At 42.7% G+C, this 26,379-nt stretch overlaps 1 protein-coding gene across 3 annotated transcripts in view; it reads right to left on the reverse strand.

Moving 5' to 3' along the window:
* Positions 1-3,597: 3,597 nt before the first annotated feature.
* rspo2 (R-spondin 2) overlaps positions 3,598-26,379 on the reverse strand; it is a 32,629-nt gene continuing 9,847 nt past the window's right edge. For all 3 annotated transcript variants that reach the window (XM_061081285.1, XM_061081286.1, XM_061081287.1), the window contains exons 3-5: positions 26,023-26,166; positions 25,545-25,733; positions 3,598-5,093 (exon numbers count right to left, since the gene is read on the reverse strand). In XM_061081285.1, coding sequence (XP_060937268.1) covers positions 4,978-5,093; positions 25,545-25,733; positions 26,023-26,166 — 449 coding nt within the window. In that variant the 3' untranslated portion in view covers positions 3,598-4,977. The remainder of the gene's footprint in view (positions 5,094-25,544; positions 25,734-26,022; positions 26,167-26,379) is intronic.

The raw sequence follows: 26,379 nt of genomic DNA on the forward strand, positions 1-26,379 counted from the left end.
TGGATTGCATTGTCGCAATTAGGAGCGAGTTGAGCAATAAAAGTCACCCGTTAATGCCACCATTTAGCGGGCTCGTACACATCATGATGACTAACATATGGTAAACTTGTTCAAAACATTAAGATCTGTTTGTCCTTTTGACACCACCGTGTTCCTGCTCATTGCAGGTTCGGCCCATGCCAAACACCATGGCTAACCCATCTGCAGATTAACGATTCCAGAATTCCCTCAACTCGAAGGGCAAGCGACGGCTCATTATACAGTTATTAGAAAACAGCAAATTATTACAACATTTATTATCCCCGGGCAATCTTATTTGCCACACCGATGTCATTACTTCCATTGCTGCCCTCCGCGTTGGAACGAATGTGTCACATGTGCTACAACTGCACACTCACTGTATCGGCCACAGTAGGAGAATGTAGAGCAGAGGTCCCTGAGCCCCTCCTCTTATCCTCTTACTGTCATGTGAGGGACATAAAGTGTGTACAATAGATGCACTTACACGTGCTGCTTTAGAGGCACAGATTGCTATCACTGATCCATCCAGTTCGGAGCCCACTGGGTCGTTTCCTGTTAGTGGTTTCACTTGTTGTGCCTTTGAAGCAGGCTTTAATAATAGGACCCAACAGAACTAATGAAAATGCTCTCTGTCAGATTAAAAGGGAGCTTCAGTCTTAGCCACCTAACCACATTCAGCACAAACACACGCATGTACGCACACACACACACAGAAGTGGTTTACTCAGAGAGTTCCTTCTGATGTGTAGATGACAGCTAACCCTCTTAACAACACTAAGAATACCACCAGTGTCCTGTTTCTCACAACAGTAGAAAAAGAAATGAGGGGATTGATGTCAAAGGGGAAAGGTGAAGGCAAATAAACAAACCTATCTATCCAAATTCTTGCACCGCGGTCCTTTTTGTGTCCCTTTCTTTTTCCATGGTAGACGCTGCAATGTGGCGCTTTAGTGGTGGTCTTTGTGCTTAATGAATCCACTTCAGTGCAGTTCCTCTCCCTAAGCCTTTAGGTTTAATCCCCCAGTCTGGAGCAGTGATAGTCTGGCCCAGGGGATGACATCTGTGAATCGTTCATTAACTTGTAACCAGCAGCAGATGTTTATAAAAACAACTTGCTACATCTACGCCTTATTTCATTGCCTGCAACAGTAACTTTGGCTTTGCTTCATTCACTGGTGGACCCGACTGGCTACGTGGATCTGCTATGGGATTATTTGAAAACAACGTGCAATTCTACATTGGTAGAACTCAATTACATGTAAAAGTCAAGCTATCAAATATGAATTTAAGTATAGTGTATGAGTCAAATGCACAAAATTATTATTAGTAAAATGCACTTGAAATGTCAGAAGCAAAAGTTCTTGGCCCCTGTCATTAATCGGTAACTGCATTACAATGGTATAATGCTGCTGTAGCTGCATGGTTCACACATGTCATATAGTGTTCTATAGAGTTAGCCTTGTATGTACTGTTATATGCAGTGTATACAGTTAGAAGTTTAGTTCACCAATTACTTACTAAGGGGTTGGGTCCCTCCAAAAAAGTCACATCTCAGGGTTCATGACTTCATTATCGGTAAGGACAGAAAGAAATGCTAGGCCACAAAAATCTATCATAAAATAAATTGTTTTGAGAAATATTGTACCAACAATGATGACTAATGAAACAAACAAGAGTAACCAAGATGATTTTTTAAAGTCGTATTTGTTATTATTTAGTAAGATAATCATTTGGTTTTTAATATTCTATTCTAACTTTAAAGGTAGTAATTAAACCAGATTAAAATAGTAGTAACAAGTTTAATATTTTGATCAAGCAGGATTTATTAACATTATCATAATATGTTTTACATATTTAAAATGTGTTTGTATGTATCACATTATGTTTATAAATAACATTATGAATACAACAATATAAATATTGTCTAGTATGTTTATATATCCCAGAATATGTTTTTGATTTGTTGATATGATGTTTTGTAGGAGGATATGTTGTTCTTTAGCAGAATGTTATGAATGTTTTTTCTACCAAAATGTGTTTACATATCCTAGAATATTTCATATGTAGCACAATCATTTTAAAAGTAGCAGAATATGTTTATATATAGCACAATATGCTTATATGTGGCAGAATAAGTTAATGTCGAGTAGAATAAATTAATAAGTAGCAGAACAATTTAATATGTAGCAGAATAAGTTTATATGTATCAGAATATGTTTATATGTAACATAATAATTTAATATGTAGCAGTATAATCTAATGTGTAAAAGAATAAATTAATGTAGCAGAATAAGTTTATGTGTAGCAGAATACGTTAATATGTATCAGAATTAATTAATATTTAAAGGAATAAGTTATTGTCGCAAATAAGTTTATGAGTAGCAGAATACATTTATATTTAGCAGAATACGTTTATATGTAGCAGAATATGTTTATATGAAGCGGACTAAGTTCATGTGTAGCAGAATAGTGTATATGAAGCAAAATAAGTTTATATGTAGTAGAATTAGTTTATGTGTAGCAGAATAAGTGTAAACGTGGCAGAATACGTTTATATGAAGCAGAATAAGCCACCCTTAAGCTGACAAATTGTGGTCAATAATTGTAGCCACTATTACAATCATTTATAGGGAGGTACAATTAGTAATATATGTAGTGGATGGTGTACTTCAATAATGAAAGTTAGCATTAGCTGTGTAGCTGTTTTCTCATTAATTATCTACCCTATTTTTTGAGTTGTCTGTAAAATAAATTCTACATAGTGCAGATGTCACTCAGCGGAAGTGCTAAATTGTGAAAATAAATGGCCTCCAGTGTAAAATATGTTTAACCACATTGAGCACCTGTAAAAGATGTTCAGGCCCTTAAAACTGCAGAGTATTAGGCCTCAAGGTAAAAATGGAGCGCACGAAGAGTAGGATACTTTAACATGGAAAGTCTCCCTGTGGAAATATCTTGTGCGATTTCAAGGGGGTTAACCAGAGCAGGAAGACTGTGGTCTGTGTCTCCCCGGATGATATATATGACACAATGTGATTCATCTGTTGCTGCGCATCCGTAATCTGTCTGGCAGATTTGGCTTTTTTTCTCCGTTGGGACAATGATTATACAGTGTGGATCTTGGGCTAAATTAGCTGTGACTTGCATTAAAACATGTATTTTGAATGTTTTTTGAGGTTCATAAAAGTGCGACATGCATCACATAAAGAGGCGATTGAATGAGTGTGCCTGATGAAAGACAAGTGTCACCACTAAATACACAATGTTGAGGCATTACACGCTGATGGTGGAAGTGAATGAAGCCACCGACGACACGCATGTTTTTTTTTCCGTATTCGTGAGGCTGCGTCATAGTGAATTACAAACCCCTTAACAGTGCCGTCATGCTGTTAGTGTCCAATCGACCGTATCCAATCCTTTGGCTGGAGGTAGAGCTTGTGTCATGCAGTGCGTCATGATGGATTTCACAAATGTTATTTTCGAGCTTGTATAATTGTACACTGAAGTGAGATGTTTGGCTAAACTGGAGTTTAGCCACATATATTATAACCATAGACAACAATGAAGGCTTCATCGTACAGTCACATTAAGTGTATTTTAATAAAACACAACGTACACATATGCAGTCCTATGACCATACATTTGCTGGATCCTAATTATTAAAACCTAGAATATGTCAAAGCATAGTTTCATTTGTCGTTTTTTCTTCTTTAAAACACTGAAATCAGTAGATGAGGTCAAATGAATGTTATACAACACTTGGCGTGACATCAGACAGAAACCTTTTCCACTTGTTAAAGATATGCACCGTTATAAGGAACTCAAAGAATATTTCCGCATATAAGAGTAACAGTATGAGGCAAAAGAAATCTCACTGAACAAAAAAAAGTACAAAATAGAATTAATAAATAAATCAAATATATACCATATAAATGAAATAGCTATGTTTGCGGCTATGTTTATTATTTGTTTTTAATCATTTGAATCTGTAGCTTGGTATTACAACCCTTTTATCTCTAAAACATTTAGAACGGTGAACGAGTCAATACTGAAAATACAGTAATAAGCTTTCATAATTAGATAAATTATGTACACGAGTCTGTCGCCATGCTAGTCGAACAACTAAATTTATTTTATTATCCACACTATACAGTTAGAGCATAAAGCGGTCTGAACGTAAACAGTTTGTGCTGAGAATAAAATACTTTGCAACTATGCATGGTAATTTCTTTCATATTACTCTCAAAAATGTACATAACATAAAGGCCGCACATGGGAACACTCCGTCTCCATTTAGAGGGAAGGTGAGGGTAGCTTTGACATAAATATAGAAACAAAGAAAGTCTCTTTCAGTTCATCAGCGTCAACTGCTTCAGCCAAATCTCTTCTGCCTCTAATTCTCCATCTTTTCTTTCATCCTCCTTGGTTCAATGCCTCCCCCCCTCCATTTCATCCCAGGAGTAGTTCAGCTCAGCACAACTCCCTCACTACCGCTCCTACCCACCTCCCTCTACCTAGCGCTCCCGTCTCCACGGTCTCTGGTTGCCCGTCTTCCATCCATGGTCAATGACACTGTATTAATGATGGGGAAATGAGTTCAGTAATGTCAACTGCAATAGGTCCACGAGGCAAGACAAGGGGGGGCGGGGCTGGGGGGCAACAGAGTCACCGGGCTGGTCACTGCAGGAGGGGGAGAAGCAGCACGAGGCAGAGACACGAAGCAAGTATTTGGATATGTTGATAGTGACATCGTACGTTACAAATACTGTATATTTTTGGATTTGTGAGTCATGACTATGTCCTGGTGGGGTGGGGGTCGTCAGGGACGGTGGGGAGGGGATGTGAGGCAGGTGGAGAGGTGGCGGGAGTCGTGATAGTCGTCGGTTTAGAATATGGGTGCAGCAGCGGCTAGCAGCTTCGCGTTGGTTCTTTGCTCAATGGGCAGTTTTCAGTCCCTCACTGGCTGGGCCGCACAGAGGCCAAGTGGTCACTGTGCTGGTTCTGGGCCCGAAACCGCAGCCTCTGCTTGTTCTTCTTCTTTGGTTCTTTTGGTCGGTGCTTCCCTGAGCCACCTGGGAGAGAAGAGGGCAAAAGATAGAAATGGTTATCTCTTTGTTCAGTTCCATCCACACTCATATTATATACATTGTTGTCCAAGTCAACAAGCACTACGCCTTTTAAATGACCTCATAGTAAATTAAATGGCAGAGGGTAGATTCATGGCTGGTTCTAGCTTTAACATTGCACGACATTTTCACAATTTTATAACGACATAGACCTATGATGCATCGTCTTACTCCAATTTGTGTTTGATCTAATTATTGCAAACCAACCAGTTGACAGCAAACATCCGGCAAGGTATTGTTCTAGATAAATCCAGAGTCTGGGGCTCTTGGTAAAATGGGTTAGGAGAAAAACGTGTTTGTGGTGGTTGGGGGGGTTGGAGACTTTGCTGCCAAAACCCATAATAGGTAAATCCGGCCCTGCTTGCAATGCACCAAGCTTGTATACCACTAAATCGTCTGTTTTTTTCCTCAAAAAAGTGTTCAATATATTGATATTATACAGATGAGAAAAACTCATTCAGTATGACAGAATTCATCAGGTATTTTGTTTGTGGTTAGACCCATGCAGGTCTGTCTTCCACAGAAAAAACTGTTTCATCATCATAGCCTCACTGACCCAGCCGCACTGTAAAGAGACTATTGGCAAATAAGCATTTTTCTTTGGCTGCAGCAGGCAAAGTGCGGCCGTATTAATCGGGACAGTTTTAGATTTCATACTTGATCGTCTGCTCTGAATACGACTTGAAAAACAACCACTGAGATGATGCAACATATTGATGTGTGGAGACCGAGGATTGGTTTCAAAGCATTAGATTAATGACCTGTGAGTTTCGCTTGATGGTTTTTACTGTAGAACAGACGTATGCACAGTCAAAGTATAGACATGCAACCCTCTGTGGGAGGGGCTTTAGCAAGCTCAACCTGCTCATTTTGTGCTGGAATACCCAGGATTTGAGACTTGAGCATGTATGTCCTCACAAAATCCAAGAGTTAAATCTGATAAAGTCATGGAATAAAAAGGTTCCCGTTGAAAAACACTGGTTTCTCTAAATAATATCTCAGTTGGAATTGATGGCTCATAAGGATTCCTTAAAATGCGTTATAGTAATGTCTTATGCAACATTTACTATTAAAAAGGGCTGCATTACATTAAGAAGTGCACATTATATATACTATGAGAGAGCATTACATATCAGGTTTGCTCCAACACTCAGGACTGAACCTCAGCTTTAAACAAATGTCTGCTCAGACCAACACTTTTCACCGTCACTGCAATAGAGACGGGAGATAAGTATGGGAAGTTGCATAACTCTCTTTCCAAGTTGGAAAGGTCCCCCAGCCCAAGGTTAATCCATCCCAGGTTTCACTGGGATGGGCAAGGAATGCTGGGAACTGACTTCCTGCTCTCATGGAAGCTTGTGCGGTGGAGGCTCTGCACCCACGGCTCTTTGTGACAGAGAAAACTCTGGCTACCGAACCGCAGAGCAACAATCTGGCTGCCAATGCCACAAATAAGATAACGAGGTGTGTGTGCGAGATGTGTGTGCGCGAGGGGGGAGTGAGTGTGAGGGAATTTAAGGGAAAAGAAAATGTAATGGGGGGAAAAGTGGAGTAAGGCTTGGATGATGAGACGCTATCTGGATCCCGATCTAGAACACAAAGAAACAAACCGCGCTATGGTTCGCTGAGAGGGGAAGCACAGGAAAACACTACAGAAAAACAAATCTCGAGCGCGGGCTATCGCTGCCACATTCTGGGTCTTATTACTGCACTTGTTCGAGCTTTTTCTCTCACGAAAAAACAGGGTAACAGTGTGTGAAATGTGACATTATCTCTAATTGCCTTCTCATATGTGCTGGCATCACGGTGGCCTTTTAAGCACCCCATAGAAAAGCCCCATTTCCCACTCGCAGGGCTGCACTGTGAGGTAGATTTGAAAATATTCACTCGTTTAAGCCGACACGCATGAGAGAGCAAGATATTGCTCTGCTAATAGGGTCTCCCAATGAATAATCCAGATGCATGCAAACATCAAACCATTGCAGAGCTATTTCCTGCAATTAATTTAATCTTGTTATTTTTGAGTCACATTGCCAATCTGAGCCATGGTAATAAAGTTTCTCGCTCACAGCACAAATTTGCCCTTTGAAGACAACTTCCACATCTCTTCCATCAAAATCTCATGCCCTTCAATTGAGGAATATTACCAGAGGACTTTGTGCACTTGCTTTGCTGATGCCACTTTAGATTTTGTGCGTGATTTATGGTATGATAATGTTTGCTAAAGTAAATCTGGAGCTGAAAGCCATTTGGCCTATAGGTCCATTTTCCTAATTGCTCTTTAAAGAGGTAATTTTCATTCAAAACAGTGTTGCTAGGTGCCTGATAAACAGGGCATTCAGCGCAATCAACTCAAAACGAATTACATTCGACGGCAATAAAGTACATTGTGCAGCATTAAACTCCCTCTGTAACGGGCAAAGCCCTCATGGGCCATTCCTTGGACGCAAAGCTGCATTTAAACTGAAAAAGCCTGCATTTACAGCAATTGCTTAAAACACAAATAAATATCTGAGAGTTAAGTTAAAAAGTGGTTTTCCTGGCTTGTGCAGGACCGGGCAGGAGATCTTTAATCCAGCCACATAGCCACACAAACACAGACACACACACAAATAGTAACAAACTATAACATTGTGTGAAGGGAGGGAGTTAAAGCAGTAGCAGGAAAAAGCCTTGCTGGACATGTCTGCCCTAGAAAAGCAAACTGTAGTAACTACTGCTATTAAAACTTTTGCTTAAAATTATGTCAAGATGTGAATCTTACAACTACGTTTTAACTATATAAAACAGAAATGATACATTTTCTTTGAAATAAAAAACTGAGCTTAATTATAAATTTTTCCCATCAATATATGAAAAATATAAATTTGAATTAATTAACATTATTAACATTATAAAACATTATTTATAACTAACCTGCAAGGCTACTTATCGTTAAACTCAAGCCAAAGGTAACTTTGAATTGTTGCTGTCTCAGCTTTTGAATTTAGTGGGATTTATGAGTTTTAGTGGTTATACTATCTTTATTTTAAATTATATAGTCAAAGGATAGAGAGGCACGTATAGCACAGTGCAAAAAACTCCCACCTTTTTTCTGCATTTAATAAAGATCAAAAGCTAAGTGCAGAATCTTCAATTTGTATTTATCTATATTATACTTAAAAAAGAAACAAATGAGGATTTTATAGCAGCAAAATCTTTGTGTCTGTTAAGCTGTTTGCCATCGAGCCTGAAAACTCTGCGTTTGTCGTGCAAAACTGTTTCCAGGCCTTTTTTTTGTTGTGTTGCTTGTTGTGTCTTATTCTGTAAGCCGATGACAGCTGTCAAGAGTATAAAAATCTAATTATCATGTCACACATGGAATACACAAAACAACGTTATGGAAGTCTTTATAGCAGGAACCAAACAACATCCCAGAAGCTGAACCCTGATGTTTTCCATTCATCCCTTTAAAATTATATCCTGACCAGATTCTGGATATTGTACAATAACTGGGGTTACTGACAGCTTCTCTCCATACTGCAGCTCTGCTCGGAAGAAAACCCCTAACCCAAACCCATCATAGGCTCCGACACACCCTGGAAGATTTATTTTGTCTGCTAAGATCAGATTTGTATGAGCCACCAGTTTTCCTGTAAAAACTCAACACTTATCAGACTTTTCAATACTCAAACAGAATTATGTGTCTGAAACTCCCCAAAGAAACTAATGACACGTCATAAACTCACCTCCTCAGCGTTTTCAGACCATATTTCATAACCCAATCTCAGAGCTGACAGCTAGAGGGCAACCAATCCCCACATAAGACCCTTCCCCCAGTATCTGAACCAGTCCTGGTGAGATGGTCCATCATATCTACCCAAGAACTCCCATTTTGCCTTTCCTCAGGGCCCTGTGCACTTTGAACACTGAGCTTTCATCATCTCATATTTACGACCAATGTAATCACTTAAACTGATTACCAGAGTTCACAGAGGAAACAGTTTAATTTGCCTGGAAAGAAATGATTAAGTCATCTCAATTGGTTTCAAAACCAAGTACAAATTCATAAATCTTAGAGCATGTAAAGATAATTTTGTCTTGGAAGGCACAGGAGGTTTCAAATCATTGTCTGTCTTTGTTTAGCCTCGTAACTGGCACAGTATGGATCGAATCAAAAAAGAATATGGCTTTTATCAGGAAATTATAAACCTTCTTTATACTTCTCTTTCCGTTCTGGCGGCATTTACTATCACAGCAGCAAACCATAATTTCACCAATGTTTAGTTTCCCTTCATAGATACGATCTCTCTCTCTGCCAGCTTGACATTTGTGTTTGAGTTTGAAATTAAAAGTAAATCAAACAAACAAACAGAAATCTCAAGAGCAAATCAAAATGTTTTGTTTTTGTGAATCAGAAGCAGAGGCTGCGGTGGGGTAGTTGTTTACCGCTGTCAAAAATGACCTTTGCAAAATTCTTTTATCTTTGTGAGCACGTATGTGTGTGTGTGTGTGTGTGTGTGTGTGCATGCATGTGTGAATGATAAACAAGGCTTTTATGCCTGTGCGTCAGTAATTTTCATCCTCTTTATCACCTATGTGAGCTTGAGAAACACTTAGTGTCGTTTCCAATTGTTTTAGCTGCCAAACCAGTGAGAAAAAAAAAAAATTAAAACTCCTCCGCACGCACTGTGGTGGACGTTCCTCAATAACCTCTCAAAGCCAGTCAGGATCTGGCACTTTTTCTTTTTCTTCCCCATCATCCCCGCTCTCCCTTTCCCCTCCATGTCCCTGTATTGCTATTTGAGGCCCTCAGCAATAATAGAGCCGACTGCATGGTGCAGATCCAACTCAGAGTTAAGCGCTATTATACGTATCATATTATTAGGCTTGCACTCCAGAATAATATCTCCTTGCGGAACGGCAATATGACCACTTGTCCAACTGATGCACTGAAAGATAATCAGTCAAATCCATATCCAGGGAGAAGGAAGCCAAAGCTCCCATCATCGGTGTCAGAGCTAATATCTTTGTTTTGGAAAGGGCGACCAAACTCAAGAATATGTATACATTTGCACCAGGGAAGGTCTGCAACATGAAACAGTTTTGTATTCCTCTGAAATCAGGCCTTTTACTCAGAGATTCAGGAAGAGACTTTAGTTCTCTGCTGGCCCTGAGGCTGGTGTGGGGTTATCTATATGTTACCCTATAAACAAAGAGGCCATGACCTGCCGTAAAGGAGCAGTGCAGCGACGGTCAGCACAGGCCAAGTGATTTCATCCACTAACGGCCCCATCGGCATTGCAGGAACTGAAGCCCTAATCTTATCTCCATCGCTTGCGGTTTGTGAAAAATCAATGGGTGACCTCAAGGAGGCATTAAGACATACGGTAAATGGGATCCTATACTGCTGAAAACTGTACCCGCTCTCCTGTTACCCTGTCCCTCGGCTCCACGCAGACAGTCAATTAATAACTCCTCGTCGGCATAGAGAGTTGGGTGGAGGGCAGGCAAAAAAATAATAATCCAAACAATTTTGAAGAAGATTTGGGTGGACTTAGGGAAGGTAAAGCCGGGGGGAATTTTTCGCCGGCTTGTCTTTTTCATAAACAAGCCAAAGCAGGGGCCATTATTTGTGAGGGAAGGAGAGAACTACTGGCGCCAGTGAGATTTGATTTCAGTGGCAGAAATTGGATTAGCAGCCATTAAGGGCCTCCTCACACATACATTTATAATGCTGTGAAGGGGAAAGGATCTGTAGCCAGCCAGCGCTCTCGTTGCTCACACACACCGACAACTCCTCTGTCTGGGAAAAGGTTACGGACTCTGACACTGATCTATGCCGCTGCCCCTGAACTTAGTTTTCACTTAATTTATAGGTGGGACACAGTTGCACGACCTCGGCTGACCCAAGGCTCATGAAGGCGTGGGGGCGGAGGTAGGCCCAAAAACGGTTCATGTTGCTTTGTGCTGTTGTCTGGCTGCGGGGAAACGCTGCAGAAGGCTGATTCGACATTCGAGGAGGAGGAGAACATGATACAGATGAAAATAATGCTTAAGTGTAAAAAAGGCAGAAACAGATACAGATCTGGACGGAGTGAATAAGCTATAATATTACTGCAGCAGAGACGCAGACGTCAGATGTAGGAAAAAAGAATTCAGCCTTTTGACAGAGGACAATCATTTACACAAAGCTCATCTTGCCAACCAACTGACAAGAGGCTCTCTGCACAGCATCACTTAGCCCTAACAAGGTTACTCTAGATCACACTCTTTCATTCACTCTTTCATCCTGTCATTCCCTTTCCTCGGGCTCTGCTTACTATCACCGCACTGCTAGGCGAGAATGATTTAAAACATACACATTCCGATTTAAAAAGCTAATGTTGGGATTAGGTCGGTCATTATTTTCTCATCTGTGACCCAGCGGAGGATCCGCGCGCGGAAGATTAAAAAAGCAGGTTAGCTCACTGCTCCGCTCTCTGAAGCTTCGTTTCACTGACAATAAGTTAAAGCGAAAATCCGACTCGGAGATTAACGTCTCTAAGCGCAGAAGTCCCAGCCGAACATGCATGACTGGCACGGTGATTAATACGCTGGATGGTCAGTGCAGACAGCACGCTTTTTCCCCACTGGAGAAGGTCGATCACACCAGCTAGAAGCAGCTGCAGCCTGTCCTGGAAGGTAACAGAACAGATGATGACCAAGCACATTAAAGTTGTTCTCCATTAAAGTTTGAGCTCAGAGCCCAAAGTCATGCTCTGCTGCATTACACAATATGGTAACTGTTCCCTTGTGCCGTTTGGGTTCCCACCTATGGCTTGAGCGCTCCAAGGTAGGTTATCAAGTGGAAACCTTCCATGACAGATGTGAAATTAGGCCAACTTCCAAAAAACTAAAAAAATAAATTGTGGCTTTCCAGAGCTGTTTCCTCTACTGTACATGAACTTAAACACTAACACAGTTTCGATCATCCCAAGTGTTGCAGTATGGAAACTGCTGGTATGATTTCTCTGCTTTCCAACATCCACTTTGATGCTGCATCGCATGTCAGCACTGCATTGTAACCTCCTGAATTACAACCAATATAGATTTTCAGTGTTGCTCTGAAGCTATTCATTAGAACTCTATAATCATTTGTGTGATGTTGAGCAAATTCATCAAGAAGTTGAATCGGTTTCTCGTTACTTACGATACAAGACAGGAAAATTAAATTGCTAAGCAACAAATGTAATGATTTAAATGAATGAAGTCACATGTTCAGTTCTATCAACTATGAAACAGATTCCAGAACGACATCACATCTCTGCTATTTAATAAGCTTCAAAACAGTAAACAGGAAAATTGTGGCTTAACTAACCACCAGCCTTCAGTTTTTCAGGTATTATCGGCTCCAGTCTGGGTGACGGCATGCAACGATCAGGAAATCCAGGAAGAAAATTAACAATATTGATTTATAGAGCTCGATAGATTTTTGGAGCAGATGCTGATATGAGGGAGTAAAACCTGTCCTATACCAATGTATCGCCTGATGCTTATATTTAACAGAACGGCAATGATTATTAAGATCTGGTTATTGAACTTTATGCTAAAAAAATTCAATTGAGGCTTGATATTTGACAGTTTGACCATAAATTGTATTATCAATAATATATAAAAGAAAACACAAATACAACCAAATATGTAGAAATTCAAAATAATACAGAATGTGTTTGTTTCATGTATTTCATGTGCCGAAATTTTAAATTTCTCCAGTAGAACAAAATCTTTTTAAATCACCTCAATCACAATAAAGATGCTATTTTCCTGACGTTGCTATTGACATGAACAAAAACAGACAGACATGTTGACTAACATGATAACAATGTGTAGTTTTTCATTGATTTGTAAAGTGCATTGACTTTTGTTGGATACTGCTGCAAACATGGCTACTGCAGCTCTAACTCTCTGTAATGGGAAAGTTAAAAATGGCTCCAAACTGAACCAGATGGTGTCTTATCAAATCACATAAAGCAAACAAACCTAAAAACAACATTTGAGTCCAAATTGCAAAGCAGATATCCAACAGGGAAGAGCATCTCATCACCCCATATTCTCTCATCACACCATATTCACCACCTACTGAAAGAGCTTCAAACAAACTTCACCTCAAACTATCAATGCCTCTCCTGAGCTGCAGTGAGCAGATGCCTCATCCCCAGACAACTGGTCTCAGCAACAAGGGCTAGATTTCATCATCCTCGTGGTTCAGCCATTATTTCTAAACGTCTGGTGGAGGTACCAGACACTGGGAAGAAGAAATTAGGTCTGAGAAGTTAAATCACATGACGTGATATGGTTTCTGGGCTGTGACATCCTGCCAACTGTTACGGTTTCCCCACTTCCAGTGGAAGCTGCCAAAATGTGGAGGCTTGTAGTTTAGTACGCAAACTGTCGCCCCCTGGAGCAATGAGAGGTCACTGGCGTGGCAGCCTGCTGTTCATGTGACTCAGCCTCTGCAAGAGTCACTCAGTGTGCCAGCTCATGAGGTATGATAGTCACTCTTCATTTTTCAGTTCTGAATCAAGGCGTATAACTGATAATTATCAACATTTTTCACCACTAAATGGACGCTCGCTCTATGGCAGTGGCTTTGCATGGTGTCATGACGGTAACGTCAGCAGCCAGGCAGGGAACAGGCATCACGACTGGCTGAGGCTGATGCGCCTTGAAACCGCAGGACTCAGAGAGAAGTGAGCAGCCCCCCTCTGTGGTCTGCTATCTCCCCTGACTGACTCATCAACACATCTGGGCCTAAGTATATGGGGCTCTCCTGCCCCACGGGCACTTGGGTAAATGAGGGATAATTAGCTTTAGTTGACCTTAATGAGTGGCTTAATGTTGTGTTTCATTTCTGATGAGAAAAATATAAAGCTCAGCACTTATCAAAGGGAGGCCTGATGTTACTGAAGGCTAACTACTGGTGTGGGTCTGTGTTTTTATATCTGTTGCATGCACGGGGCCGACGCAGAGCAAGCTGGAGATAGCTGCAGCATATGAGGGAGTGGTTTCATATGTATCCGCAGATCCGCAGATCAGGAATCCTGCTGGGATACACAGTAGCAGATTCATCATTCTGGCTGGGAAGTTATTACAGATGTTAACTCTGTTTGTCGTTACTCCAGGATAGAAAAAGCTCCTCGCACTCCGCTTTGATTTCCATAGCTTCTTTATCAAGATGAGATCTCTATAAAGGCTTTGATCCATCTTATAATTCCCATATGCTGTGATATAAAGCAGGAAGTGTCTCGCAGAGTTATGATAGTCATCCATCTTAGTTTCCGATAAGTGTATTGCTTTGGGCTGATGAAATTAATCATTTTCAACTGACACAGGATCAATCTGGGATTTATTTGTTCTATTAAATATTTGATAACAAGCTGCTCTTGCTCTCTTCTGTTCTAACAGTCATCTACATTTTCATGTCTTTACACTGATTACCTGCAGTATTACTTGCTGCCACAGCTCAATACAGTTCATTTTCTGAGCAATACCATTAAGACATACAAGCTAATAAAAGCTTGACAGTTCAGTTTAGTGTTTAGACACTCTACCTTTTCTATTTCACGGCAAATCAGGCTTGTCCACCGTCGACTGATAAACACTCACTCCACAGGACGTCACGAGGCTGTCTCGCTCACCCCACCAGGATTAAAGTGTGCACCTTCTAAAATCACCCTCATACTGACGGTGGATCCAGGCAGGAAACACACATCCTGCCATAAACCTTATTGTTTATCCCAGAAAGGGGATCTAAATTTCCAGGATCTGTTGAGTCTGAGCCCTCAGGTAAAAAAAAGGGGGTCAACCCCCAACAAAGGGCCCTGGCCCTGGCTGAGCCCCAACCCATGAGCCTTTTTAAATCTTCATGAACGATCCCTCTGCATTATAGCCCACTAGCTCCACTTTATGGAGAGGGACAAAATGGTTGTTAACACAGCCATGAGGGGCGATGCAATAAGGTACCCTACCAGTAAGAGGCTTTCTGCATCCCTAAGGGGTTATGAGGCGGAGGAGGGTTTCAATAAACAATTTGTCGACACAGTTAACTACTAGTACACTGTCAGCCAGGCAGTGCATTACTAAAATAAGATACACTCAATAGCTTACTTACAGCGAACAAGATTATTTGCGTCCAAGACCAAAACGCACTTCATCACTTCATCAGTTTGTGTGGTTCCAGCTTGCGTTTACATCAACTGTATAGTACAGTATTTCTCAACTGTGGCTAACTTCCATACTAATATGTTTTAATTTTAAAACTAAAATGAGCTCTGTCCAGAAAATGTTTAATCGTTATGCACGTTCATTCTAACATGCCTGCAAACTCATAACAAGTAACTGATCAAATTAAGAAGACTCAAGAATGCAGTTTTCCAAGAGCACAAAATATGTACCTACAAATTAGTCAACGCGCTTGACAATGTGTGATCCATATGAGCATATCTCCACTGTGAATGTGTACAACAAGATCTGCTCATACACTCATGCACATGCACTTCATTCTGTAATTCCATGTGGTCTGCATCCTCCTGGTCTCTGTGGGTCTCTCAGGGAACAGGGGGGAGGATATAGGAGGAAATTGTCCAGCATGAGTCCCTCTTTATATCTCATTTCTGCCCAAGTCCTTTCATCCCCCCTTCTCTCTAGTGGGAGACTCCAGGAGGAAATCCCTCACATGTTTGGACACGGAGCACAACTGTCCCAAAACAGGACCAGACCCTAACGAGCGGGGAGCCAAGCTAAGTCAGACGGGCTTAGACACCAAAACAGAGACAGGGGCCATCAGGATCATGCTGCAATCCCCGTGCAATGGCCAGTGATGAGGGAATCAAGTCTGGCCGGCACTTTTTGTTTTCTTTGATTGTTGGACTAACTCTCAGAGGACACTGTTGTTCCGACTCCTCTGATGAGCCAACAGACTGAACATATTTTTTGATAAAAATAGTTCATAGGAAGAAAGGGGTGGTGGTGGCTGGGGGAAAGGGAGTGTTTGAAGTGTTCGCATAGATCCTGTTGCACAGGGAGAGTGGTAAAGCCAATTCAGGAAGGGCTTGATCCTCTCTAAGGCCTGTGCTGCATCAAACACTTGTCAAACACCAGGCAGACAGACAGCTGAGTGGCTCTGACAGATCTGATCACAGACCCGGGCAATAAGAGTCACCGCTACTCAGGTCCTCTACGCAGGCAAAACTCTCCCGCACTTGTCAATAATACCCCTTCCCCTCAGTCAAACACAAACAGAGGGCTTTTTAAGGCATATGGCAGACATTTCCCTCTTGTTTTAAGCAGCGTATGATTACAGTGCAATTTCAACGGTCATTTCAGGGTCTCACCTCGCAGAGGAGAGGTCTGTGTACTCCAGACGGCAGCAGCATCTGTCAGAGATGCAGTCGGGGAAGGAGAAAGGAATTAAATCAAAGGGAGAGTTAAGCTCCCACTAATCCGAAAGAACTGTCTCAAGGCCTGTCGGGATCACGGTCCTGAACCTCTCCACCCAGCAGATAGCAGCACATATATTGAAGGGATTTGATATGGTACCTGCAGCGGGTTGGGTTTCATGACACCAACCACTCAATCATATCGTGAGATTGTCCTTAGAGCATTCATGTTATGTGCTCTGAAAAGGCAATAAGGTGTGGCATGACGGAGGACTCAGAATCTTCAAACACATTTTGAAGATTGAATCTCTCTCTCTCTCTCTCTCTCTCTCTCACACACAGCCAAGGGCCAGCAGGCCTATACTTGCTGTCTTGTTGTGTCTGCATGTCTGTAGCCTACACTTGGTCCACGCGTGAGTGGGTCAGAAGCCACAGCCTCTCTCTAAATCACCAGCTGTAATTAAAAGCTGTGATGTCTCCATAAAGACGCCCGCCAGGGAAGAAGAGGAGAGGAGAGGAGAGGAGAGGAGAGGAGAGGAGAGGAGAGGAGAGGAGAGGAGAGGAGAGGAGAGGAGAGGAGAGGAGAGGAGAGGAGAGGAGAGGAGAGGAGAGGAGCTCAGCTTCTGGTGGATGAACCAGTGCAACTGTGCACCAGATGTTTTAAGCTTCCCTGTTCGACTCCTCGCCTTCCTTCTTTTCTCCTCCACCCAGACCACTGGAGTGGGAGGACTCCGGTGCAAGGAGCACTGCTTCGAACAATGTGTGCCGCGCGCCAACAAATCCCTCCTCTGTGGCATGCACATTGTTCCTCAAACAGCCACGCACTGTGATATGTGATACATAAGCGACAGAGTGTCATTCAAGGGCAAGACGGCAGTAGGAGAATAGAAACAGGGACGAGGAAAAGAGTAGATGTTACCTTACTTGCTCTTCCTGTGAGGTCTGTTTTACTGTTTGTCTGTGTCTGTTAGGTTTCTGACACCCTTGCTGCATAAATGTGTGTGTGTGTGCATCCTCGTCTGCTCACTGATGAAAGCGTTTGCGGCCCACAGGAGAGCTGGCAGCAGGGGCGGCCTGGAGGTCTGGCAGACAGAGAGAGGAGGTGCAGACTGATTCTACTCTGAACAGCTCAAGATCTAAATATGAGGTGAGAAACCCTGACACTTCAAACTAGAGGTTAGACTAAAATGAGGACTGTGAAAAGCACTGAAGGAGAAAACAGATGATACTCTACACCTGCATTTGATATTTGATCCTGTTCGAAAACCTCAGATAAAGTTTTCCTAGAATGTTACATCTACAGAATGTGGAATAGCATCCAAAACTACATTTAGACCATCATGGCACGATCCAAATCCATTCTCATGAAATGTTTTAATGCAGGCGGAGCAGGTTTCATTACAGTTTTTACAGAGTACCACTCCTGAAGCTGTCCTGTAAAATCCTTTAGCACCACACTATATCGATTTCTCCATTCGTCCATCTAATATAAAGAAGGCGATAATCACCAGCTGTGGTCCGGGGGCAAACCTAGGTCGTATAACAAGTGGAAATCTCTGGCTGGTGGTCATAAGATATTTTACAGGAGCCCTACGAGTTGAACCGTACTTCAAAGATCTCATCACAAGCTGTTGCCATCCATCCCTGTAAAGACACCGACCGTGTCTTGACTCTTGTAAAAGGAAAACCGGGTGGAACAGCACAAACTGCCCATCGAGGGAACATTCAGCGACAGTCTGCGTAACGGCCCTGACCGTGTCATTGGCAGCATCAGCCCATATACTGCACAGCGGGGGGAATAGCTCCCGTTTATGGGGGCATGAGAACATGAAAACATTCCTCTTCAGTACAGTATCTCCCCCTCCTCGTCCTCTGGCAGCAAACCCACACCAGTTTGCTGCCACTTTGTTTGTTTGTGTGCGTCTGTTTTTTAAGGGGGTCTCTTGATGTCAGCCCATATGCCTCATTTCCTCTGCCAGATAATGACAGATGAAGCCTTGCTACCAACACAGTTTTCTTCTCTTTGACAAAGGTTTTCAAAAGCCAATGATTGATTGGTCATTATTTCATAATACTTTGCAACTTAGAGACCCAGAAGAGATGAAACATCGAGTTATGGCGGGGCGGGGAAAACACTTGAACCAATGCACACTTCACAGCAAAGTGAGTCAAACAAATAAGAGCACGGCTGCATCTTATGTGTGTACACAAATCTACACAAGGCAGTTCAGCAAAACCACAACTCAACTGATCCAAAGTGTGTGAAGAAAAAAAAACTTCACTCACACCCCTCCTCTTTCTTCCTGCTTGGAAAAGACCAGATGACAATAATGTGGAGTATGAAACCCCAGTGAGTGCCCTTGACCCCTCCTCTTCCACCTCCCTCCCTCCCTCCATCCCTCCACCCCCTGGTCTTTGAAAGGCCTCCACATGTTTATGGCTCATGCCTGTGGTATGACGATGGATTCTCCATATAAAAGCCAGCAGGATCATGGGGTGTTTCAAATATTGCTCTCTGAAGGCAGTTGCTGACAAAATGACAGCATCCATATTTATTTTGGTCAGAGAGCAGGGGCACTTAGTGGGATGTTAATCAGAGCCCCCCCCCCCTCATCTTCTTCCTCCTCCTCCTCCTCCCGGCTTCCAGAGTTACCCCCCACCCCCACCCCCAATAAGGAATGTACCCAGCACAGAGTACTCTCAGAGACTACTGGTAATGACTTTCTCTTCCGAAGATTTAACACTACTACAATGTACGAAATGAAACACTAAAGTTTGGTTTGAGACGATCAGTATAAAGCAAGTGTTGATCGCCTGTCCAGACATGAGTCTAGATAATCAATTTCATCTGGTAAGGAGGAGATATAAAACATAAGTGTGGAGACAGATGGAGAGGAAAAAGAATAATATATGGCTGGAGATGGAGATTTGCAAATATGGGATAGCTGTAACAGAACTTGTGTTAATTTGTGACTGCGACCGCAGCAGTGACCATAACTGCCATTGGCATCAGGATGCAGGGCCTGGCCAAGTCAATGACTGGTTGATGTGTCTTTCCTCTTCACCCAAGCTATTTTTCACTGCAGCACAGTGCAAGGCTTCCAAAACACTCTCCATCATCTCAGATTCACAGTTTCACAGCCGTGTGTACAGCATGGGGAAATCGGTTATCGGTTATCCAAGTCAGATGCCAGCCCAGCCCATTGACGCTGTTCAAAGGTGGCACTCAGCATACCTCTTAGACCTTCTCACCAGCTACTGTGTCAGCCCCTATGGAGCAGCCTTATTAAATGTAGATTAAGCCATGACTCCCCCAGTCACAACAGGCAGCGGTGTGAGGCCAACATAATCACTATGACAGGGCGGCTGCCAATTAGTGCTCTCCTTCTGTCCTGGGAAAATGCTCCGCACTCAGCTCCCGCTGGCGGGAAGAACTGATCCGGATTGTCCGTGATATTACCCAGGCCAGAGATCGCCGTTAATCACCACTGTCATTCCACTGTGTCAGAACTTGGAGCGGGACTTGTCATCTGTGTACCAGCTCTCCCATCCAAATGTAGTGACTTCCAGTAGAGCATACCCAGCTAACATTAATTGGAATAATGAGATAAGTACATGAAGAGCAGAAGTGCAAACTACTGATCTGAAATGCTTTGGCCAGAGTTCAGAACGGTGGCTCGAGCGGTGCTGGACTGTTGTTTGGCTTTGACAAACTGCACCATGAGCCCTTCTTTTGAGACAAGAAGAGCATGCTCCATCAATTAACCTCAAGTTGAAAGCATGTGTCTGTTCTAGAAAAAAGTCGGCCTGATGCTATAAGGCTACATCTGACAAAAACACATCCAGAAATGTGTTTGGATGATGGGTTTCCAAGCCAAACACAGGCCAGACTCAGATGTGATCATGCTGAGTGCGTAACTAAAATGAAAAGAAGTGAACGGCATCTTTTGCCAGAGCTCAAACCTCTTGGCCCAGTGGGTGTAAACACCAAAATTGTTCGCTCATATGCATGCATGCGCCTCAACTGCTCACTCGTATATAAAGACTGCCAAAAATCGGAGTTGTTTGGTGTGTAGAGTTGTGTGCGTTACAGACGAGGTGGCCGCGCTTCCTCCAGAGCGGCTTTTAGGCAATCACTATTGCTCTGTGCATCGTTTTACAGGAGCAGAGACTTTGCAGCAGATGGTTCGCAGACGGTGAGGACCAGGAGGTCCACAGCAGTGTGGATTCACCGCAGAACCAGACTGGCTTCTCATCAGTCAACAAAATCTGAGGTCTGGTCAATCTGGGGTGTTTCTGGGTTCACTTTGGTCCCCAGCAGCAGACTGTAGGTAAATTAAACAACTGTCTGCCTCACTGTCTTCTCCAGTGGCCTTAAACAGACACAAAGAGCTTTCCTGGCCTTTAAGATTTCACACTGCGGAGGAAGAATTAAGTGGCTTTAGCCCCTGCCACAGAATGTAACAAAACGTGTTTATCCAAGGTTTCAAATGATGGCAGTGGGAATGGGCTGAGCGTGGTGACTAGAAGAGGTAGTTATCATGGTTACACTATAAACATAAAATTGCACAGAAGTTATGACAGTCAGTATTAGCGGTGGCTGGATCCAAACACTGAGATGACTGATGGGACGAAGGGCTTGGCCTCAGCTGAGCCCTATAGCGAAATGGTTTCTTTGGTTACACACACCGGAGATCAATACTTCCACAAATGCCTGTCCAAGTAAAGGTATATAAAACGATGGCCAAAGATAAGCACTGTGTGTTTGTTTTCTCCCATTATTCCTCCCTCTGCCTCTTTTCTTTCCATGTGGTCAGCGGGGTAGGTGTAAGTCTTCATGGCCTTGTTGAAGCATTTTGATTGTAAATTGAGCTGCATTATTCTGGAAAACCGTGTCTTAAATATGTTTCTGTTATCAGTTCCAAAATTTGCTAAGCTATAAAGTTTTTATAACTCATAACTTCATATTGTAAAACTTCTGTTCTTGGTTGGGTTAACTTGGGGCCTGGCCACCTCCGCAGCAGCAAACGCCCCTCTAAAGACTACTTCTACCTACAAATCAAGCAAACAGTGCTGAACAGAGTGTCCCTCCTGTCTGCTACCACTACAGAGACTTTTGTGCCGTCAATGAATCTGAAAGCTGATTTGTAAAACTGTCGGAAATTAGCCCAGGTTGCAATGGTGCACTTGTGTTGGACTTTACTCCCTCTTAAATCCCAAATCGGGGATTACATTGAGAGCAAGAGTTTTGCGGCTTTAACATTTTAAGTTGTTTACACAACATCTCCTGTCACTGACATGACAGTAGCAGCTGTAGATGGAGGATTATAGTAGAGTGGGTGGGCAAAAGAGGGAAAGAAAGGAAAGAGTATGCAGATGGATTGATATGCAGTGAAGGGCGTGGGGTAAAAAGTCTGTTTTAACACTAGTGAATCTGATGACAGGGGTTGCTGGGAAATCTAGGTAGGGAATTACTTAATGGCATCAATATGGAGATTCTGAGCACTGCAGTGTCATCACTCTCCTCACCTTTCCTCTCCTCTCCTCCCATCAGCTCACAAGACAGAGAGAGGGGGAACCCAGTCTGTTGATGCTGATAGGGCCGGAGCAGCTATTAATAAAGTCTCTTTATTGTTTATGGCCTGTTCAGAGCATCACTCCAGGGAACAGGATGATAGAGGAGTATTTTATCGTCTCCCGGGTAAAATGAAAATGCCTGACGCACATGCCAGCCAAAACCACCACGAAACAAGACGAGATTGTCTGTAGGACAGTTTTCAATGGAGTATTACACTTTTTGGGCGGCTATGGCTGAGGGGGTAGAGCAGTTGTCTTCTTACCAGAGGGTCAGTAGCTCGAATCCCATGCTGAAGTGTCCTTGGGCAAGATGCTGAACCCTAAATGTCTCCTCATAGATAATGAATGCACAAATTGTAAGTCGCTTTGGATACATGCATAAATAGTCCTTTTGACATATATGTCCCCTACAGCCTTCCTGCAATGTCATTAATGCAGATGTCATTGCAATAAGATCGCCCACATATATCTGAGAGCCTAAATATTCAGTGAAATCCAGTTGGTCGAAACACTAAACTCCAGTCGTATTTCTCCCAAACTTCAACAAGTTGCTTAACAGCAAGTTGGCTGTTAGACAACGTTTGACAGTCTATTACCACACATTTCATTACCTCTGCCAAGGGGGTTCAGATTTTGCCATGACCATGTTGGTTGGCTTGTTTTACAGCAAGATTACACAAAAACACCCAAACAAATTTCCATGAAATTTGGGGAAGAAGGAACCTATTAAGTTTTGGCACAGAACCGACAATGAGGCGGATACAGTCGTTTTTTATCACTTGCTTTAACAATGCTTTTTTAAAAAACATTTTACAGATTTACCAGGATCCATATCATGCATGTATCTTGATTTTAAAAGAAAATCATATTTCGATTACTAATAACTCTAAGTTTGTGCAATTTGACTTAAGGTAACTGTTGGCCCTTGGTGGAGGTATGCACTCTACTTACAGCCATTCTAGTCTATCCATGTGCTAGCATGATACCAGGATACTGCTGTTCTAGCAAACACTGGCAGAGAAAAGCAAATGAGTCCCAGAGGTGCGAATCACTTACAGTGTTTACACTGATCAGCAACACATCAGACACAGTGTACACGACTCGTCCTATCTCCCTCGCCTCTTGACATACATCATCTGGGCTTTACTTTCTCTACATGTTTTACAGAGGGATTAGAACTTTGCAGACAAAGAAAGGGAAAAGCAGTATATCATTTATGTTGTCCTTGTGCGCCTCGACTAAGCCGGAAGACGGGGATCCTTCAATGACATCCAGTGTAATTTAAATTCGTAGATATGTAGAAATGCAAGACAGGGAGATTAGATAAGCATTGCCATAAATAGCGTACACCTACATGGTGCTTTCTCTTATTTCCTGACTCCATTTAATCCACAGCATCTTTATGGTGTGCAGTTATATAATCCTCTGCCTGTCCTAAACATTGGTGTCTGGTGTCCGATGAAAATGATAAAAAAAAGTGGATTTCTGGACTGTCTTAAGTTCCAAGTCATCACAATAAGCACTTCTTATACTGTATTTACATTTCTATCTGATTGCAAAATCCATGCATTGAGGTTACAGTTTTCTAAATTATATCTAAAGATGAAATTGACCATGCTGCATTGCCCTCAGGGCCGATAGTTTACAGTCACTGAGAATTCAAAGGTCACCGCAAGTTATTTTATAATGACCTAAGCCATATATGCAGCCCGTCCATGAACCCACTGATCTTCTTCACCGCTTCCTGATCACCTGCATCTGAGAGACTGGCCTCTCTTCCCATTAGACCATGCTTTATTATCAGTCTTGCCGGTTGATTATTTTACAATGTCAGTCAGTCGAGCTCCCATGTGACGGCTCCGGATCTGCTGGGTGTTTTTTTAGTACCTCGACTACAGCTTACATTTTTACATCATATTTATTTGAACTGAAGAGTGTTGCATTTCACTGGCTTTTGCCAAGTGGGTATTTTTCACTAGAGGTCGAGCAGGTGGTGTTTGAGAGACTGAGTGTGTTTTTGGGGGTCATTAACTACACATGCCTAAGTCTGAAATGTAACTTTATTAAACAGGCCACCACATCCCTTCACGAGCCCAGAGAGTCCTGACATGCAGACACGGTGACACATTTACACACAGCTTTTAACAACACAACTGAGGCCTGATCCTCCACAGAGACGTAACAGTTACTGGATAAGGAACTGTACTGAGTGGTTTACAATGACCGCAGCACCAGGGAACAGTAGCTTCAAGTACGATGGACATGGGGAGCCTACTGTCGGTTTCTAAAGGCCTGAAGAAACTTGGCTCTGCTATGCACACAATTAAGGCCTCACAACGACTTCACATCAGTGACTTCATGCTTCAGATAATTGAAGCCAGTAACCATGCGCAACAATGCCAAATTTTAATTAAAGCAGGTCATAAAGTTTCTTGGAAAAGGTCAAGTAGGCACGGTAAAGTCATGAAGGGGTGCGTGGGGGTTGGGGGAGAATTTCCCCTACAGGGATTTAGCAACTAAATGTGCCATGGAATCACAGTTTCCAACTCAGAGAGCAGGGCCTGCCTTGGAAGTGCTGAAATATGAGAAACTATCAGGGTTTATTTCAAGTTTATTTACTCTTTCACCACTTCACAAGATGATCCTCCAATTCAACACTCTGGGCCAAAAATGGAGAGAAATCTGCGAGGTTAGAATATTTTCCTCTTTCTGTTAAACAATGTTTTTCTCTTTTTTGACAGCCTGAATAATATCTGCCACTGTAATTGCTTCCTTATTTGGTGAATTAAATATTTACACTTGGCCTATCCTAATCCAGAGTTTATGAGGGACGTAAAAGTACATTAAGGGAAAAGACATTTATTTTAAAAGCCCTTCTAACTGAGGCCATCACCTCAAATGGTGTGTTTGGACCGTCTGAGAGAAATGGTTTACTTCTTGAATAAAAAAATATTTCCATTAGCTGTATTCACAGACAGAGAAATTCCACATTTGACTTAATGGCCCGACATACACGCTGCGTGCACCGCAAATATCTCTCAAGCTGATGGGAGGAAACAGAGACGACCATTGAGGAAACCTGCAGCTCTGACTTTGAAGAATTCCACTGAGGAGAGTGAGGGAGATGGGCGAGAGGGGGGAAAAATATACCTCAGAAAAAGTTCTGGCTCGAACAGAGCCGCCATGGAAAAATACAGATATTTCACGCACGGACTCGTCACTGTGCACCTCAAAAACACAGACGGTGAAAAAACAAGACTGAGTGCAAGGCACAGGGGTTACATGAGACAGGTGGAACTGAGCGAGGGGGAAGGAGTTCTCCTATGGGAAGAGTGGGCTGTTTTCTTTAATATTCACCACACTAGTGTAACACTTGAAAGTGGATATGAATGGAGTTGGAACTGACTGAAGAAATTCTCACCTCTCCTGCAGTGCCTCATGGCCATTTTGCACATCCTGGACTCGGCGATGGTGGGACAAGGTATCGTGTCCTTCGGTGGTTTCTTTACAATGTGCCGCGTCCGGGTCTCCAGACCCCACTTATAGCCACAGGTTTTGTTTCTCCTGGTGCATGCTCCCCATTCACTCCACTGGCCCACCTCACAGCCCTCTGCAGAGACACAAGAGCAGTGATGTGCAGTGAACCACAGCGGAGCATCATTTAGGGTCAACTCGAAGACCCTAGGTCAAGCTTAAATACAGGGTTGAAGACATTTCATTGGGACACTGTAACCTCTTTGTGTCTGGTCCCAGCTGAGCTGCTTGTTTACAGGTCCGAAATAAGCAGGCCAGCTGAGAAGTTTTAAAATACTGTGTACAGGTAAGGAAAGGTGATAAGAGTGTCTACCCTTGACACTGGATCTTTTCATGTTTGTACATATCTGTGTTGTTTCACGTACCTCCACACTCCATCGTTTCCTCCAGTGGAGCAAAGCCCTCTGGGCACTTGTCAAAGCAGCGCCCTTTGTGTAGGTAAAAGCCCGACTTGCACTTGGTGCAGAAGTCTTTACTGAAGCAGGACTCGCAGTTCTCTATCCTGCACCCTGGAGGAGGAAGAAGAATAGGAGAAAGAGGAGATTCGTCAGGGTCTGATCAAACCTCTCATCTGGAGTTGATCAAGTGCTAAGGGGTTTGGGGAAGGGGGTTCTTGAAAGGATTATACCGCCTCTCCTGCAAAAAAAGCCGGCGATGCCCTGTGAATCATTTCTCCCCAGAGCTAGAGTATATTTCAGAAAACTTGTTTTGCCTGACAGACT

Source organism: Limanda limanda, chromosome 11 (assembly GCF_963576545.1).
Source record: "Limanda limanda chromosome 11, fLimLim1.1, whole genome shotgun sequence".
NCBI lineage: Eukaryota > Metazoa > Chordata > Actinopteri > Pleuronectiformes > Pleuronectidae > Limanda > Limanda limanda.